This window comes from Eucalyptus grandis, chromosome 4 (genome assembly GCF_016545825.1).
Source record: "Eucalyptus grandis isolate ANBG69807.140 chromosome 4, ASM1654582v1, whole genome shotgun sequence".
NCBI lineage: Eukaryota > Viridiplantae > Streptophyta > Magnoliopsida > Myrtales > Myrtaceae > Eucalyptus > Eucalyptus grandis.
In genome coordinates this window covers 19,855,942-19,873,364 of record NC_052615.1, presented here as the reverse complement: position 1 = coordinate 19,873,364, position 17,423 = coordinate 19,855,942, and the positions used below count along the sequence as shown (strand labels likewise).

Below are 17,423 nucleotides of genomic sequence, written 5' to 3'. Positions count from 1 at the left end.
ATCCCTATATTGCAAAACTCTTTTAAAATCTTGTCATGAACATTTATTTTTAAACATATGATATATAGGATATAGGTATTGTAAAGTAGAATCTATATATGCATAAACCATTGTATTTAACATTTTATTACTAAAACATTTATATTTCTATTATTTCTTGTACATTAGTTAAAGATATATTATATGAGAATTAGAGATCTGTTGAAGTGATTATCAAAAGCAAATTGTTTAGTATGATATGATAATTTGACACCAACCACTTGGCCAGGCACCTGCCTTTTTTGTCTCATAAAAAAGCACAAACTTTAAATTAAGTGACAATTTTGGCTTTTTTTTTTTTGGAAAAAAATCATCAACTTTCACTTAAATCCTAAATCTAGCCACCCTTAACTTATATTCATTGATTGTCCTTAATCAGACTGCACATTTTTCTTCTTGTTTGACATGTGAACGCGTGCCTTGAAGGGAAGGATAGGGAAGGGGAAATTAACGTATACATGGAAGAAGACAAAGCCTGTGATGCAAAATTTCACAGGTGAAATAGCCCCATCACAACTTGTGGATATGGCCGTTCAGTACAGACTTTTGTGAATGCGTGCCTTGAAGGGAAGGATAGTCTTTTAAATACCACAAGACTTCGTTGACAAAAAAAAAAAAAAAAAAAAAAAAAGAGGAATCCTTACAAATTCTTCTCACATTCATCCAACAGCAACTTGAGAAGTCCCAACAGAATCAGACACCAACCTTCTCTCCTAGCATGTTCCTTCGTCTCTTACTCTTGAGTCTGAGAGTGATCCATCATGTGCAGCGTGTGGTAGAGACTACTGAAAAATGAAGGCATAACTCAACCTGACATGCCAATATAATCCATGCAAAGATGACAAACTTAAAAGTAACTTAACCGATATTCTTCTCGCCGGCAGATGCTATTTAAGAGACTATGATTTTTGTGACATGTTAAGCACTTCTTCTTTAGAAAGTGAAACAAAATTGGCACTGGTCAAGAATGGGGCAACCGGATGACAACTATGGAGTATCACTCTCTTATCAGCCCAAGAAGCTTGAACCTGATGGTCACAACCTCGAAAATTCTGGTGAATGAATCTTTCTTAAGTGAACTTCCGACGTCAGTTTTGAGACAAAGCGGCTTCTTTTCATTGTATGATGCTCGTGTTGAAATATGTTCCAGGATTTTTCTTGCACTCTGCTGAACAAAAGGTGTCTGATCTATAAATGAATACTACAGTGAGTTTCAACCGCAATACCCAATGAAGCACAATTCAACTGCAAACTTGGATATTATAATTGTTTTGCAGCAAGTGAGTCATGCAAGATAGCTTCTGAATCAGTGTTAACATAATGGCCGTTTGATAATTGATCAAAAACATGTCTCAGAACCGGTTGTTACGAGTAGTTTGAAAGGTGACAGGGTTCATCCATTCTGTTGGATGAAAGGCATGAGTAATTATAATATATAACCCATCATTCATTGGTTCTTTCACAAATTGTTGCCTAGTTGCTTTCAACAATCATTCACTATAGGATAATCTGCAGATGAAGTGAATGATGCTCCAGTCAAGGGAGTGAGATTGACTGTTTCGATTAAGGATGATCCAACCTTGCCCTGCTTGATATTTCGAACATGGGTTCCGGGAATCACTGCATGTGCAACTCTGGCTTTTCTAAATCAGTTCTTCGGCTACTGCCAAAATGCACTATCTTTGATGTCTGTTCCTGCTCAGATTGTGGTACTTCCTTTGGGAAAATTTATGGCAGCGGTTCTGCCAAAGAAAGCGGTTTGCATCCCAGGAACAAAATGGTCATTCTCATTGAATCCAGGACCTTTCAACTTGAAGGAACATGTCCCGATAACCATATTTGCCAACACCAGCTCATATGGTGTTTCTGCCATGAAAATCGTCACCATTGTCCTGGCGTTTTATCACCGGCATATTCATCCTCTAGCAGCTAAGTTGCTGACGCTAACTACACAGGTTTATTCATTAGTAATCACTCTTGACCTGGGATTTGACAATCATTAGTCTTCATGTTTTTTTGCCCTGTCCACACATTACTGTGATTATGGACCATTTCTGATGGAACAATATGTACCAAAAATTGCAGATGCTTGGATATGGATGGTCGGGGATTTTCCAGAAGTTCCTTGTTGATTCGCCATACATGTGGTGGCCAGCGAACCTGGTTCAGGTCTCACTCTTCAGGTATGCCTCTAAGACCACTTCTTTATTTGCTTCTTCTCAGTTACTTCATTTGTTGTACTTTCAGGGCACTGCACGAGGAGGAGGTCAGGCCCAAAAGAGGATTGACAAGACTGCAGCTCTTCCTCGTAGTCCTCATGTCGAGTTTTGCCTGCTATGTTGTTCCAAACTATCTGTTTCCATCCATAACTGCCCTGTCCTTTGTACGTTGGATATGGAAGGACTTGGTCACAGCACAACAAATTGGGTCTGGACATCATGGTCTCAGTATTGGCTCCTTTGCCCTGGATTGGGCTACTGTTGCTGCCTTCATTGGATCTCCTTTAGCCACCCCAGGTTTTGCAGTTATAAACATAAGCATTGGTTTCTTCCTCACGCTTTATGTGTTTATCCCGATTGCCTACTAGACCAATGCATTCGAAGCCAAGTGGTTTCCCATTATCTCATCACACATGTTTTGATGCTAGTGGAGGCAAATACAACGTCAGATTAGTCCTGAACGAGACAAACTTCCAATTCAATGAGCAAGGATATGATGACTACAGTAAAATCCACCTGAGTATCTTCTTCGCTTTTGCTTATGGATTGAGCTTTGTGATCTTGGCAGCTACAGTATCTCATGTTGCTCTCTTCCATGGCAGGCAAATGCTTTTTACTCTGTACTGATCACTGAGTATCACTCCCTGGACAGGGAACTGCCTCTATCCGTTCTATTCACCTGTGAATTTTATCAACAAATCCTACAAACTTTTGCAGTAAAACAGAATAGCATTTAGTAACTGAATAATGAAAACCATGCGGTTAGCAAAGTTCACGGCACACAAAGTTGCAGAGCCGTGAGGATTAATCATCTCAAAAATGGATTCTAACATTCCATTTACAGGAAGATCTGGCAACAAGCAAAGGCAGCTTTTCAAGATAAGTTTGATGATGTGCATACTAGACTGATGAAGAAGAACTATGATGGTGTTCTACTCACTGATGCTGATATTGATCAGACTTGCCATGGTTGCTTGTGAAGGATTTGGCAGACAGCTTCAACTTCCCTACTGGGTAGTCCTTCTAGCAATCGGTATAGCTCTATTCTTCACATTACCAATTGGAGTAATCACAGCGACCACAAACTAGGTACAGTCGATATAAATCATTCCTGATCTTCTATGGAAAGTCTCCCCTTCTTATCGGTGAGACCTTGACTTTCTTGTTCAGCAACCTGGCTTGAATGTCATCACAGAGCTGATAATCAGGTATATGTATCCTGGAAAGCCTCTGGCAAATGTGACATTCAAGACATATGGTTATGCAAGCATGGTGCAGGCCATAACTTTTCTCTCAGACTTTAAGTTGGGCCATTACATGAAAATCCCACCAAAGTACATGTTGATTGTTCAGGTAATTGCCAAGTCTCAATATCTGCCATCATGTCTCATCTTATGTTTAGTACTATTGTAGAATAATTATACACATTCAAATAGTTGGAACTAACAGTGACTTATTTCTCCTTAATGAAGCTGGTAGCAACAGTAGCTGCATCTTCAGTATACTTTGGCACGGCCTGGTGGCTCCTCACATCTGTGAATAACATCTGCAATCCGTCCAAATAGCCTGTGGGAAGCCCGTTGATGTGCCCTGGGGATGATGTATTTTACAATGCTTCCATCATTTGGGGTGTCTGGACCACTCAGGATGTTTGGCCGCCTTGGGGTATATATGCAAAGATGAACTATTTCTTTCTCATCGGAATTCTCTCTCTGGTCCCAGTCCAGATCCTCTGTTGAGCGTTTCCCGAGAAGAAATGGATAAGGCTCATTGAAATGCCTATCATCATAAGTGGCGTGGGGAAAATGCTACTGGCAACGTCTGTGAACTACATATGTTGGATAACAGTCGGAGTTTTCTTCAATTTACATGTGTACAGGAGGTACGAGAGTTGGTGGGCAAAGCACAACTACATTATGTCCACAGGGCTCGATGCCGTGTCGCCTTAATGGCCATACTTTGCTATTACACATTGCAGATTAGGGACATTAATGGGATGAGTTGGTGGGGCCTGGATTTAGATGATCACTGCCCTAGTTGTCCTACCGCTTCAGGCATTAAGGTTGGAGATTGCCCTGTCTTCCGTTGATCAGAGGACATCCTGATTTCATTGCTGTTATGGAATGTCAAAGAAAAAAAAATTATTCTGTACTGCCATGTGCTCAATTTCTAGGGTCTGATATAGCGTCAAATCTTAATTTTACTACAACCATTGACCAGCATCGTAAGTTAATAACCATGGTGAAGAGAATGAGAGTGTAGAAGTCGAACCAAAAGGAGAAGACACGTGCTTCTGCTGACATTATCCTAATATCAGTGAGCTTAACCATCTATGTTATGAATCCTTTGCATCATGCCAATCTTGCTGTAATTTTGGCAAGTAATTAAACAAGGGTTGGTTTTTACAGACTTTTCCTCTCTAATTTTGATTCTTGATTTGGCTAAACTGCTGTTCTGATCTTTTCAAAGTAGCAAAACCGTGCCAAACGAGAGTTAAGTATAGATGCATTATAGTTAATGACTGAATTTGAGAGCAGGATGCAGACAAAGATGGAGAGGCCTAGTGTTCCTTGATCTTCACATTATAAACCATTAGATCGTCGCAACACGCAAGTAAAAATCTGAACTGTTTGATGTACTTCATCTGCATAGATTCATTTCTCAACAAAAACTTTGCTGCGTAGTTTAGCCCAGGGCAATTCCAATTCTTTTTCCAACGATAAAGAACATCATCTAGGTTGGAATCTGTTGTAATCGGCGTCGCAGCGGAAGTGGATCGTAAGTTTGCAATTATGTCAGGAGCTATAGAAATCGAAAATAGAAATCGATCGAAATAAAATGAGGAACAATAAAAGAAAGGACATTAGAAATTTACGTGGTTTTGTCCGAATATCGGAACCGGAGAATTACAGGATTACAATCACTCAATGCACTCAAGTATTTCCCAGCCCTACTTGATACCCAATACCCACGGTATTTAACAAAACAACTCAATGGATTCGACTCCGCACAAATCTCTCTAAGCTCACGTCTCTCGCTCTCGGTCTCTGGAGCTCTTTTCCTTTCGCTCTCTCTGCCGAGCTCTATTCTTTCGCTCTACCTTTAGCTTCAGACGTCTTTACCTTTTATCGGTTGAAGGGGAGGAAACAAGACAAAATAAACTTGTATTCTCCAATTGTCAGAACGTTGCCGATTCAAAGCATGCGCCTCAATGCATTTAATGTTAGCGTGTGAGCTGAGCAGCATGTACTGACACACGTAGAAGAGCTTCTGCCTTCTCGCTTTCTTTATCCGCAACAAGACGAAAGAAGTCCCAGAAAAGATGACCAAAGAGAGGGAGAGAGTTCGGCGCCTGCATGATAGGCTTCTGAGGCCACAAATGCTGACCAACTTGTTTTCTACGAGCATGCATGCACATCCATTTAATGATGTAGAAAAAATAGAGGATGAACTCTTCAGAGGATAATTTCATGCTGAAAAAGTGAAAAGGGCCACAAAAGTCAACACACGGATTTGTGGCCTTCATTTCCGACGCCAAGGGCTGGATCTTTTTTTCGGCTCCTATCGCGCACTCCTTAATTTTAATTAAATGCTTTGCAACGTTCTTCCTCGTTTCAGCATGTAAGTGTTTTGCACATATCGGGTATCATATAATGGATTTAAACTTGAGATATAATTCAACATAATCACCCATACCTCGGCAGTCAAAGGCAAACTTTGCGTGTGAGATGCCTGAAAAATGGCCCTTTTGTTTATTGGCACCAAAGAGAGAGGATCAGATTTTTGGTAACTAAAAGTGCTGTCTTGGACTATAAGGACAACTCATCTCTAGGCAGATTTCTTTCATTGGCCTGCAAATATGTCTTACGTGCTAAACGCAGGTAACAAGTGTGATGGTGACTAGAGAATCATCGTTAATGTTCATCTGAAAGAAAGGGAAGGTCCAAGTATAGCTTTGGAACATTGAACAAGAAAAACCAGCCTACAGTAAAAATGGACCAACTGAACTATATAGTGATTTCTATATAGATGTTCTAGCAACGGTATACCGTGGATCCACCAATTGACAATGTATTCACCGGCCGGAACTAGTATATAGAAATCCTTCGGCAAGATGGGGTGGACAAGGAACAAGTAATTGACAAAAAGAGCGGGGAGGAGAGGCAAAAGATGCATTCGAGTATGATAGGAATGCGAAACCGGTCAGGTCCATGACTGTGTTGAGAAAATTAGAGCAAGGGGAAGGGAAGAAAGAGTAGAATTGCTGTCAGAAAATGGCGGTCCCCAGAACATGCGGCTAGCGCCATGAATGTTTTTATTTTTTTATTTTTTATAGAAATTACACAAAGGCCCTAAACTTAGGTTCAATATGTAATGTGATCCATGAACTTTTAGTACATATTCAATTTAATCCTTGGACTATTTGAAAATATTAAATATTGATCCTAATCTTGAATTCATAGAAGGATTAAATTCAATATTTTCATATAGTTCAAGAACTACATTAAACATTTGGTTAAAGTTCAGGAACTGCATTGTATATTGAGCCAATGTTTAGGGATTATTTATGTCATTATCCCCTTTTTTTCAGGCAAATCCGTCTCGTGAGTTAGACGTTTGCTTTCAACTACATAGTCTATCCCAAGGCACTCGGACAAAAGTTTAGAGAGATTGTTCGTTCTTTGTCTGAAACTTCCATACTCTGTTTTTCTCTCGGTGCAGAGCTCGCGGCCTATGTCCATGGAGGTCGCGACCTCCGGATGCTAGCCTCGCGTGGTCATAGAACGGAGTTAATATTTTTGCATTCATCTTTTTTTTGATAAAAAATATCTTTTTTGCAGTGATAATTTGTTTGTTATTGTCATCACTTTCTCTAATGAACGTTTATCATTTCATGATAATACTCTAAGATTTGGTAGATCATTAGTTGTCCCATTTTGCGTAATTTTCACAACAAAATTTTAGTTTTCGTTTTTCTTCACGGTCCTCTTCTGAGTTAAACAAGTAACATGTGTGAATAAAACCAAACGTCTAATAAATAACCATAAACTTTGCTAAACCAAATTCGGTTTCTAAATTTGTATTCATCTTGAAGCATAATTGATATGCCTTTACTTATTATTTATAAATCAATAAAATGGTAACTTAGATCAAGAGATTATAAACATATGAACCCCTAAGAGATTACTTTTTAAGATTGAATAGATTCATATGTTCGAGAAAGAAAAAATATGTTGTTCTGAAAAATATCTTAAGTCGCTAGAAAAATGATGTCAGTGATGAAATTAAAAAAAATAGAATTATGTTATTTGATGCTTTATAATTAACATATATAATGAATAGATGTTCTGTGTAACAAATTAGAACAATTTTATCTGCATCTTCTGCGTAGATGCTCTAGACAAGAGACATAATTTGAAACCAAATTTTTTGTGTTTCCAAAATTATAGATTATTGTTCTTCATACATGACTATATGTTTGCAAAATGTGTTCTAATTTGCCGTTGAAAACACTGTGATGTAAGATAAGATGCGGCCCCATTTGCAACGCAATGTGACTCTTTACTAGTTAAAAAGAGCCAATAATTGCCCGAGAGTGCTAACAACCGTTGATAACTCACTAGACAAGAGTACGTGAGCATGTCGCGTCGTTCAACCTCGGCCGACTTTTATGTAGTAAACATACCCCTTTTCAAAGGCTAACATTATAAGTTTGCCCTTACCAAAAAAATAAAAAAATAAAAGCCTTACCAAAAAAAAAAAAAAAAAAAAAACATTATAAGTCTGACAACAACCCATTCGGCCCCGTGACCTTCTACTGGTCTTTAAAAAGAGCTAATAATTGTCCGGAAATTCTAATAATTATTGATAACTCAATAGATAAAAGCATGTGAACATGTCGCATTGTTAAATCTCGAGTGACTTTTATATAAGATATATACCCCTTTTTAAAGACTAAAATGGTAATAAATTAATTTGACACCAACCCACTCACCCTGTGATGGTCTTCTAATCTTTAAAATGAGCCAACAATGTCCGGGAGAGCTAATAACCATTGATAACTCAATAGACAAAAGCATGTGAGCATGTAACATTGCTCAATTTCTAGCATGATGACTCAATTTGACCACAGGCTAGAAAAGAATGCATGCAAACGCTTGTCTTGAAGGGAAGGATAGGGGTGCAGCAATTAATGAACACATGGAAGACGACAAAGCTGGTGATGCCAAAATTTCACATGTCAAACAAGCCAGTTCCCTTTGGAGGATATGGCCGTTCACCAGGTGACTCGTCCACTTCGAACGAGGATTCTTTGCAGATTCTTTCTCAAGCCCATCCGGCAGCGACTTGAGAGGGTCCCAAAAGGATCAGATCACCAACAATCCCTCCTTGGACTGTACCTTCGTCTGGTGCTCTGAGTCTCAGACTGATCCATCATATGCAGCTGTCTGCAGTAGACAAAATGAAATGCACCTTGACCAATGCTCTCCTTGCCAACAGATGCTCTATAGGAGCCGGTCATCTCTACGGCGTGTTATGCCCTTTGTCTTTAGAAAGTGACAAAAAAAGGTTTATCACTGATGAAGAATGGAGCAACCAGATGACGACCATGGAGTATCACCCTCTTATCAGCCCAAGAAGCTTCAACCCGATGATCACAGTTTCGACAGTTCTGGTGAGTGAATCTTTTCTTTAGCCAGCTTTTGATGTTGAGTTTCGTGACGAAGCGACTTCTTTTTCATTGGTTGATGTTCGTGTTGTATTATGTTTCTGCAATTTTCTTTGCACTCCGCTGATTAAAAGGACTGATCTATATATGAATACCACAGTAAGCTTCAACTGCAAAACCAAGTGAAGTAGAAGTGCAATTCTAACATTACACTTGGTTATCAGTATTATTTTCACGGCAAGTCAGCCACGGTAATTTTAAACTTTTAGAAAGTTCACAGCTAAGAACTCAACTTACTATTTGCTTCAGGATCTGTTGAAATATGACCAAGTCTCTGAGTTAGTGTGTGTGTTAACATAGTGGCCTTCTGGTAATTGAGCAAAAGCATGTCTCAGAACCAGTTGGAACAAGTGGTCTCAATTGATTAATGGAGTGAGCAATAATACATAACCCATCCTTTATTGGAACTTTCATATATTGTTGCTGAGTCACTTTCAACAGTCATTCACTAATGGATGATGAAATCTCTGCAGATGAAGTGAATGATTGTCCAATCGAGCAAGTGAGATTGACTGTTTCAATTAAGGATGATCCAACCTTGCCCTGCTTGACAATTCGAACATGGATTCTTGGGATCACCGCATGCACAACTCTGGCTTTTCTAAATCAGTTCTTCGGCTACCGCCAAAACGCACTCTCTTTGACATCAGTTTCTGCTCAGATTGTGGTACTTCCTCTGGGAAAATTTATGGCAGCAGTTCTGCCGAAGAAAGTTGTTCACGTCCCAGGAACAAAATGGTCATTCTCATTGAATCCAGGACCCTTCAACTTGAAGGAACATGTCCTCATAACCATATTCGCCAACACAGGCTCAACCAACGTGTATGCCATGAACATTATCACCATAGTCATGGCGTTTTATCACCGTCATATTCATTTTTTAGCAGCTATGTTGCTGACACTAACTACACAGGTATATTCAATAGTAATCACTCTTGGCCTGGGGTTTGACAATCATTAGCGTTCATGTTTTCTTGCCCTGTCTACACATTTACTGTGATTATGGACCCCCCCCTGACGGAACAAAATGTATGAAAAATTGCAGATGCTTGGATATGGATGGGCGGGTATTTTTCGGAAGTTCCTTGTTGATTCGCCATACATGTGGTGGCCAGCGAACCTGGTTCAGGTCTCTCTCTTCAGGTATGCCTCTGAGACTTTCATATTTGCTTCTTTCTTTTCAGTTACTTCTTCAGGGTCGCAATTCCAATTTAGTTGAACTTTCAGGGCACTGCATGAGGAGGAGGTCAGGCCCAAAGGAGGATTGATGAGGCTGCAGTTCTTCCTCATAGTCCTCATATCAAGTTTCGCCTACTATGTTGTTCCAAACTATCTGTTTCCATCCATAACTGCCCTATCCTTTGTATGTTGGATATGGAAGGACTCAGTCACAGCCCAACAAATCGGTTCTGGACGTCGTGGTCTCGGTATTGGCTCCTTTGCCCTGGATTGGGCTACCGTTGCTGCCTTCATTGGATCTCCTTTAGCTACCCCGGGATTTGCACTTATAAACATAAGCATTGGTTTCTTCCTCATGCTCTACGTGTTAATCCCAATTGCCTACTGGACCAATGCATTCGAAGCCAAGCGGTTCCCCATCATCTCATCGCATGTGTTTGATGCTAATGGAGGCAAATACAATGTCGGATTAGTCCTGAACGAGACAACCTTCCAATTCAATCAGCAAGGATATGATGATTACAGTAAAGTTCACCTGAGTATCTTCTTCGCTTTTGCTTATGGATTGAGCTTTGCGACCTTGGCAGCTACAATATCTCATGTCGCTCTCTTCCATGGCAGGTGAATGCTTTTTACTCTTTGTACTTATCGCTGAGTATCACTATATGGAAAAAGAACTACCTTTATTCTCTCTTTTTATCACCGGCAAAAATATATCAAGATACCCTACAAAACTTTTGCAGTAAAACAGAATTGCATTCCGTAATTGAAATATAAAAACACTGTCGTTTTACAAAGTTGGTTTCCACCGCCTGTCCAGGGTTGAGTGGTGCAGAAAGTTGCAGAGCTGTGAGGAATAGTAATCATCTCAAAAACAGATTCTAATATTCCATTTACAGGACTATTTGGCAACAAACACAGGCGGCTTTTCGAGATAAGTTCGATGACGTACACACTAGACTGATGAAGAAGAATTACGATGCTGTGCCACAGTGGTGGTTTTATTCACTGTGGCTGATAATGATTGGACTCGCCATGGTTACTTGTGAAGGATTTGGTGGACAGCTTCAACTTCCATACTGGGGAGTCATCCTAGCAATTGGTGTTGTACTATTCTTCATGTTGCCAATTGGAGTAATCACAGCCACCACAAACCAGGTATAGTCAACATAAGTCGTTGTTAATCTTCAATGAAATTTTCCTCCTGCTATTGTTGAGACGTGGCCTTTCATGTTCAGCAATTCGGATTGAATGTCATCTCGGAGCTGATAGTTGGTTATATGTATCCTGGAAGGCCTCTGGCGAATGTGGTATTCAAGACATATAGTTATGTAAGCATGGTGCAGGCAATAACTTTTCTCTCTGACTTTAAATTAGGCCATTACATGAAAATTCCACCAAAGTCTATGTTCATTGTTCAGGTAACTTCCGAGTTTCAGTATTTTTAATTACCATGTCTCATCTTATGTTAAGTACTGTTGTCAGATAATTATACAAATTCAAATAGTAGGAATTAACATTGACTTATTTCTCCTGAATGAAGCTCGTGGGAACGGTAGTTGCATCTTCAGTCTACTTCAGCACGGCCTGGTGGCTCCTCACATCTGTGGATAACATCTGTGATCCATCCAAATTGCCCATGGGAAGCCCATGGACGTGCCCTGGGGACGATGTATTTTACAATGCCTCCATCATTTGGGGCGTGGTTGGACCACTCAGGATGTTCGGCCGCCTTGGGGTATATGCCAAGATGAACTATTTCTTTCTCTTTGGAATTCTCGCTCCAGTCCCAGTCTGGATCCTCTCTCGGATGTTTCCCGAGAAGAAATGGATAAGGCTCATCAACATGCCTATCATCATAAGTGGCTCGCCATCTATGCCACCGGGAACGGCAGTGAACAACATATGTTGGCTAACCGTTGGAATTTTCTTCAATGTATATGTGTACAGGAGGTACAAAAGTTGGTGGGCGAGGCACAACTACATTTTGTCTGCTGGGCTCGATGCCGGTGTTGCCTTCATGGCTATACTTTGCTATTACACATTGCAGATTAGGGACATTAATGGGATGAGGTGGTGGGGCCTGGATTTGGATGATCACTGCCCTCTCGCTGGTTGTCCAACCGCTGCTGGCATAAAGGTTGGAGATTGCCCCATTTTTCATTGATCGAAGGACATCCTAAATCTTCACAGATATGCAATGTCAAGGAAAAACAGATCTGTACTACTCAAAAATGCTCAAATTATAGGGATAGATATAGTGTCAAATCTTTAAGTGGACAAAAAGAAAATGAAGCAGAACTTGTAGTGTGGGTAGAGCTTTTGCTGCTGCAGCCATTAATTTGATGAACCAATCACATCGTAAGTTAATAAGCATGCTGAAGAGAATGACAGCATAAAAGTTGAACCAAAAGAAGACACTTCTGCTGACATTATCCTCATATTAGTGAGCTTCATTATAGAACATTTACATCCTGTCAATCTTGCTGTAAATTTTGCTGATAATTAAACATTGGTTGGCTTTGACAGACTTCCCTTTCTTATTTGAATCCTGATTTAGCTAAAATGCTGTTCTGATCATTTCAATGTAGCGAAACTGTGCTGAATGAGAGTTGTGTATATATGCACTATAGTTAATGACTGAATTTGAGAACGGAAGCAGACGAAGATGGAGAGGCCAAATTTTCCAAGATCATCACGTTGTAAACCATTAGATCGTCACAACACACTATTAAAAGTCTTAACTGAATGATGTACTTCTTTTCGTTGACTCATTTATCAACAAACTTTATGGTACAGTTTAGCCGACATGACAATTTTTTTCCATCAGAAAAAAAACATCATTCCAGGTTGGTATCGTGCATATGTTGGTGTTCGAAGGCTAACTCTGTGTTAGATGCCTGAAAACGAACCCTTTTTTTTATTGGCACTCAAGAGAGAGAATCAGCTTTTAAGTTTGAGAAGTAGCACATCATTTGGCAACTAAAATTGTTGTCCAGGACTATAAGGACGAGTAATCTTCAAAGCAGTTTTCTTCATTGGCCTGTAGAAGTCTTGTGTGCTCGGTGCATGTAACAATTGTGATAGTGACTCTTCTTTAGTACGGTTGTTCTTTATAGATAAGAATCTCAATGATCATCTGAAAGAAAAGAGAAGGCCATGTACAGCTTTGGAACATTTATTGACAGACACTAGTTTACAGTAAAAATGGACCAACTGAACTATATTGATGTCAATATCGAATTGAAGCTTCGAAGCAGACAAGAGTCGTATAAGATTTTGAAGCATTCGAAATCCAATTCTTGTCTCCACATACTATGGATCCACCAACCGACAATGAATTCACCAACCTGAACTACTTTATAGAAATTTTTCCAACAATATATGGCGGAGAAGGAACAAGTAATTGACAAAGAACCGTGAGTAGAGGCAGAAGATATCGATGGGAATACAAAAACGATCGGTGATGCTGATGAGAAAATGAGAGCAAAGGGATGGGAAACAGTGTAGAATTTTCTGGGAGATTGCGGCTTCACAGTAGGTGGCACCGGAATATGCGGTCGGACCAAAAGATGTCCTAACCTTAAGGCTTGGGTCACAAGAAAACGATATCAAAAGGGTCCTTTCGAAGATGCGAAAAGACGAGAGCTAACGAAAATCAAGAACAGAGTTGGTGCTGCTCGTGCTTTGGACAAACAGAAGGTAATGGTTTGACTTTGACAACCCAAAGTACTGAAGCAGAAATGGCAAAAGTAATAGAATTCCTGCAAACAATTGCGACATGGCTAGAATTTGACATGTTTCCTCGAAAAAGTATTGTTCCAGAAAAAGTTTAAATGTGGGTACATTTTTTTCTTTCCAGATATCTGCACAATTTTGATCCATATAATGTCGATTATTTCATTCCATTGATCGATGATAATTCATAGTAATTTGCAATAAAGCGAATACAAGATCTTTTAATGTCGGGTTTTTCGCTTACAAGCAACGGATGTGCACTTTTGCTAGTTATTCTATTATAAACCATCCTTTTTTAATTTTCAAGCAAACGAGATAAATAATATGATTAAGAGCCCAACCGAGTTAACCAACTGTCCAATAAAGCAGATGAGGAAAACAACAGTACATTAGACCATGTCCCAGGTTCATTGTGTTTTTCCATGGAAAATCTTGGCGCTCTAACTCAGACAAGAGTAATCTAGATGCAGCCCTAATGCAGAGCTGTGTGATGATTGTGTTGTGAAATTGAATTTGTACAGATTGGTAATTACTTATAAATTAGGATTACCCAAAAGTAGCTAGTAAACTTCTTTGATTAAAAAACATCCAGATCCCAAAAGCTCCTCAACAATGCATAATTTAAATTTTTCCTGGAGCATCATGGCACCACATTGTAGTCCACCAAATATGGAGCAAGCATAATTTGATTGATCGACGATGCATATTACTTGCTGCAAGCATTAGTCGAATCCAAAAGTACTTGAATTATAACTAAAGTCTGCGTCTCAACGAAAATTACTTAGGAAATAACTACTATGAGTTTAATGTTCACCATAAACTTCCAACATTGATCAAAGAGTTCAGGGGAGGAGATAGATAATATGCAGGCCGAGAATCAAAGTGGTCCAGAAAAGGTCCTCCTCAAGGGTCTAAAGCCACCAACTTCACTTGGTCCTGGCCCATGCTGAGAGAAAAATAAGATGAACAGGCTATAATCAGTTCTCATAAATGTGATGACAGTATGGAGAGGGAGAATTTGAGCTAAAAAAACTACACTTCAGAGTCAAGAATATATGAAGTTCCGATAATTGATATATTGAATTCTTGCATATTAATTTCTTTATTAAGCCTGTTCCTTCTCTTTCTCCTAACCGAAAGTATCTCAAGAATATCTTTATAGTCAAGGATTTATCTTCGCCGTATTGGCACGAACCGTGCATCTCCAACCATGCTAGCGGCATTTAAAAGACAGACCAAACCTAAATCCGTCCAATTCTGCCTTGTGATTATAGGGTTTAGCTACAAGGGAGGCAAATCAAGTGTAAAAGGGTGCTTCTTGGGTCCAATAATGACTTGACTCATTACTTTGGATGCCTCGCTTGCTTGTCCTTGGTTCTATAACTTAGACTTTAATCACCGTATTAGGCCAATCCAACGAAATTGGGCATTTCAATTACTTATAATCTTGGAGGAAGAAATAGCCAGCGAGCGGTGGTGGATGAATGATAAGTATGTGAATTAAATTGATGACCATCTCTTCAGTTCTTAAAGTGCAGATTTGTTATTAATCTAGCATTAGTTATAAATTCTTTCCAACACCAAAGATAAGCACCTAATAATATTCTTGACAATCAATCGTAGTTTCAGAGGAAAGGGTTGTCCAAGGATGACTACTAATTCATTCTATATAAAAGACAATGCGGATCAGTTTCGGGAGAACAATGAGAGAGACAGACAGAGAGACAGACAGATAGACAGACAGACAGAGAGTTTAAACATGATTACCACCAACAGCTTTCTACGATTATCATTTTCCCTGCGCATCCTCACGACCTTTCGCTCCAATTCGAGGATGTGATTCTGACCAATCAGTGGCATCAACAGATTCAGAACCTCACAAGAAGAAGTATTTTAAACGAAATTCTAGCTTACCAAACAAAGTTTGTAGCGAATACTTGTGATCCGGCCTCGCGGACTGAGATTACAGCAATTGTTGTTTGACTGAATTGATTATACATATAGGGAACTTTTACCTGAACTTTCTCGTGAGAACGAGCAGCAGCCATTCTGTTCTTAATCTTGTTGAACTCTCGCCTTTGAGCATATTCCAAAGTGCCCCTTTTTAATCTTTTCCCTTTGGGCCATTTGTTTTCACTTTCGGTGGCATCTTCCTGAAGGATCTGCAAAGATCGGTCATATTGAGTGCGATCCTTATTTCATATATTACTAAGGAAGACTGCTAAATCAACAAACAAAATGCATGAGGAATAATTGTACAATAAAGTAAGCATATAATTCTAACTGCTATTAGGCCAGAAAAAAACTTGGGCATGACACACAAAATTTGCCTTTCTGGACACGACAATATGCACGAAGTTGTCTTTTGGTCACCATGTGTCCTTCAATTCTCTGCAGGCTAGTTACTTTCCAAGGAGGAAAAAAAAAACATGAACAATGAAAACGATTACTTGAACAACAAAGGAAAAATATATGAAGAAATAACTACGAAACTGTATTCTCTTTTCATCTAGCAGGCACTAGCGATGTGTTTGGAACGGGTGACCCTGCCCAAATTCAATCACATCAAAGCATGTCTAGGTATTTCTAACTCGACCCTCTAACTAGGAAGCAGCTAGAAATGCAAAAAGTGTGTGCACTTCTAACAAAATGCTCATCTTGCTCAATTAGATTAGATTCACCATCCAGTGCAATTTACATCAAAAGCTAGGACTCCTTTTCCGTTACTTTAAGGGAAAATTTCACAAAATGGCTCATGCCAAAATGATCATTTTGACTCAAATCCTAGTTCACAGCCCAAATTATATCTGCTGTAAGTTCATTCGAGATGATTTATCAGGGGTTATCCAGAGTTATTACCTTCCTTTTCTCGATGGCTCTATCTACAACAACTCCATACTTCATATTGTTCGGCTCGCACTGCCGAGCATATTCTGGAAAACCCTTCTTACACCTTCCCTTGACATGTTCAGGTTCATTGTGTTCCTCAAGGATTCGCATGCAGAGGTCATATTTAATGCAGGCGTTATTGTCATCTGGGGGATGATAATCAACAGAACCCAAGTGCTCGGATTCACGTAAAAGCTTCGTCTGCTCCGAAGAGTCTTTTTCTTTGATACAGTTCAGTGAATCCATGATTTACTTTGTAAGGCCGGTATGCTTCCTCAAGCCGAGTTTCACTTATGGCTCAATACCGACGAAGGATGAAAGGTTTGTAGGACACCATCAAACACACCATCACACTTCTTTCATGCATCACGCAATTATTTCGTGCATTAGGCTTATCACTTGTGAAGGGACGCTAAACCAACAAAGAAAATGCATGCAGAATAATTGTACAAGTCTTTCAGAGCACCTTTTCGTTGTTTGTTTTTCCGGAGTTGCCGAAACGTGTTTTGATATTGATTGAAATATAATTCTGGGTCCTTTGTGAAACAAAGAGAATCATTCTCGGGCGGGTCACGCTCAGATTGCCATCAAGACACAATTCTCTTTGAACCCCGGATGGCAATGTACGT

At 39.5% G+C, this 17,423-nt stretch overlaps 1 protein-coding gene and 1 pseudogene across 1 annotated transcript; both read left to right on the top strand.

Annotated features, from left to right (window-relative positions):
- Nucleotides 1–1,006: 1,006 nt before the first annotated feature.
- Nucleotides 1,007–4,347, top strand: LOC104442788 (annotated as a pseudogene).
- Nucleotides 4,348–8,638: 4,291 nt separating this feature from the next.
- Nucleotides 8,639–12,697, top strand: LOC104441174 (oligopeptide transporter 1). The gene is made up of 7 exons (XM_010054183.3): nt 8,639–8,934; nt 9,462–9,901; nt 10,034–10,131; nt 10,216–10,788; nt 11,067–11,325; nt 11,406–11,588; nt 11,711–12,697. The coding sequence occupies exons 1-7, from the start codon at nt 8,847–8,849 to the stop codon at nt 12,332–12,334; spliced, it is 2,265 nt and encodes a 754-aa protein (XP_010052485.2). The 5' UTR covers nt 8,639–8,846; the 3' UTR covers nt 12,335–12,697.
- Nucleotides 12,698–17,423: the final 4,726 nt, after the last annotated feature.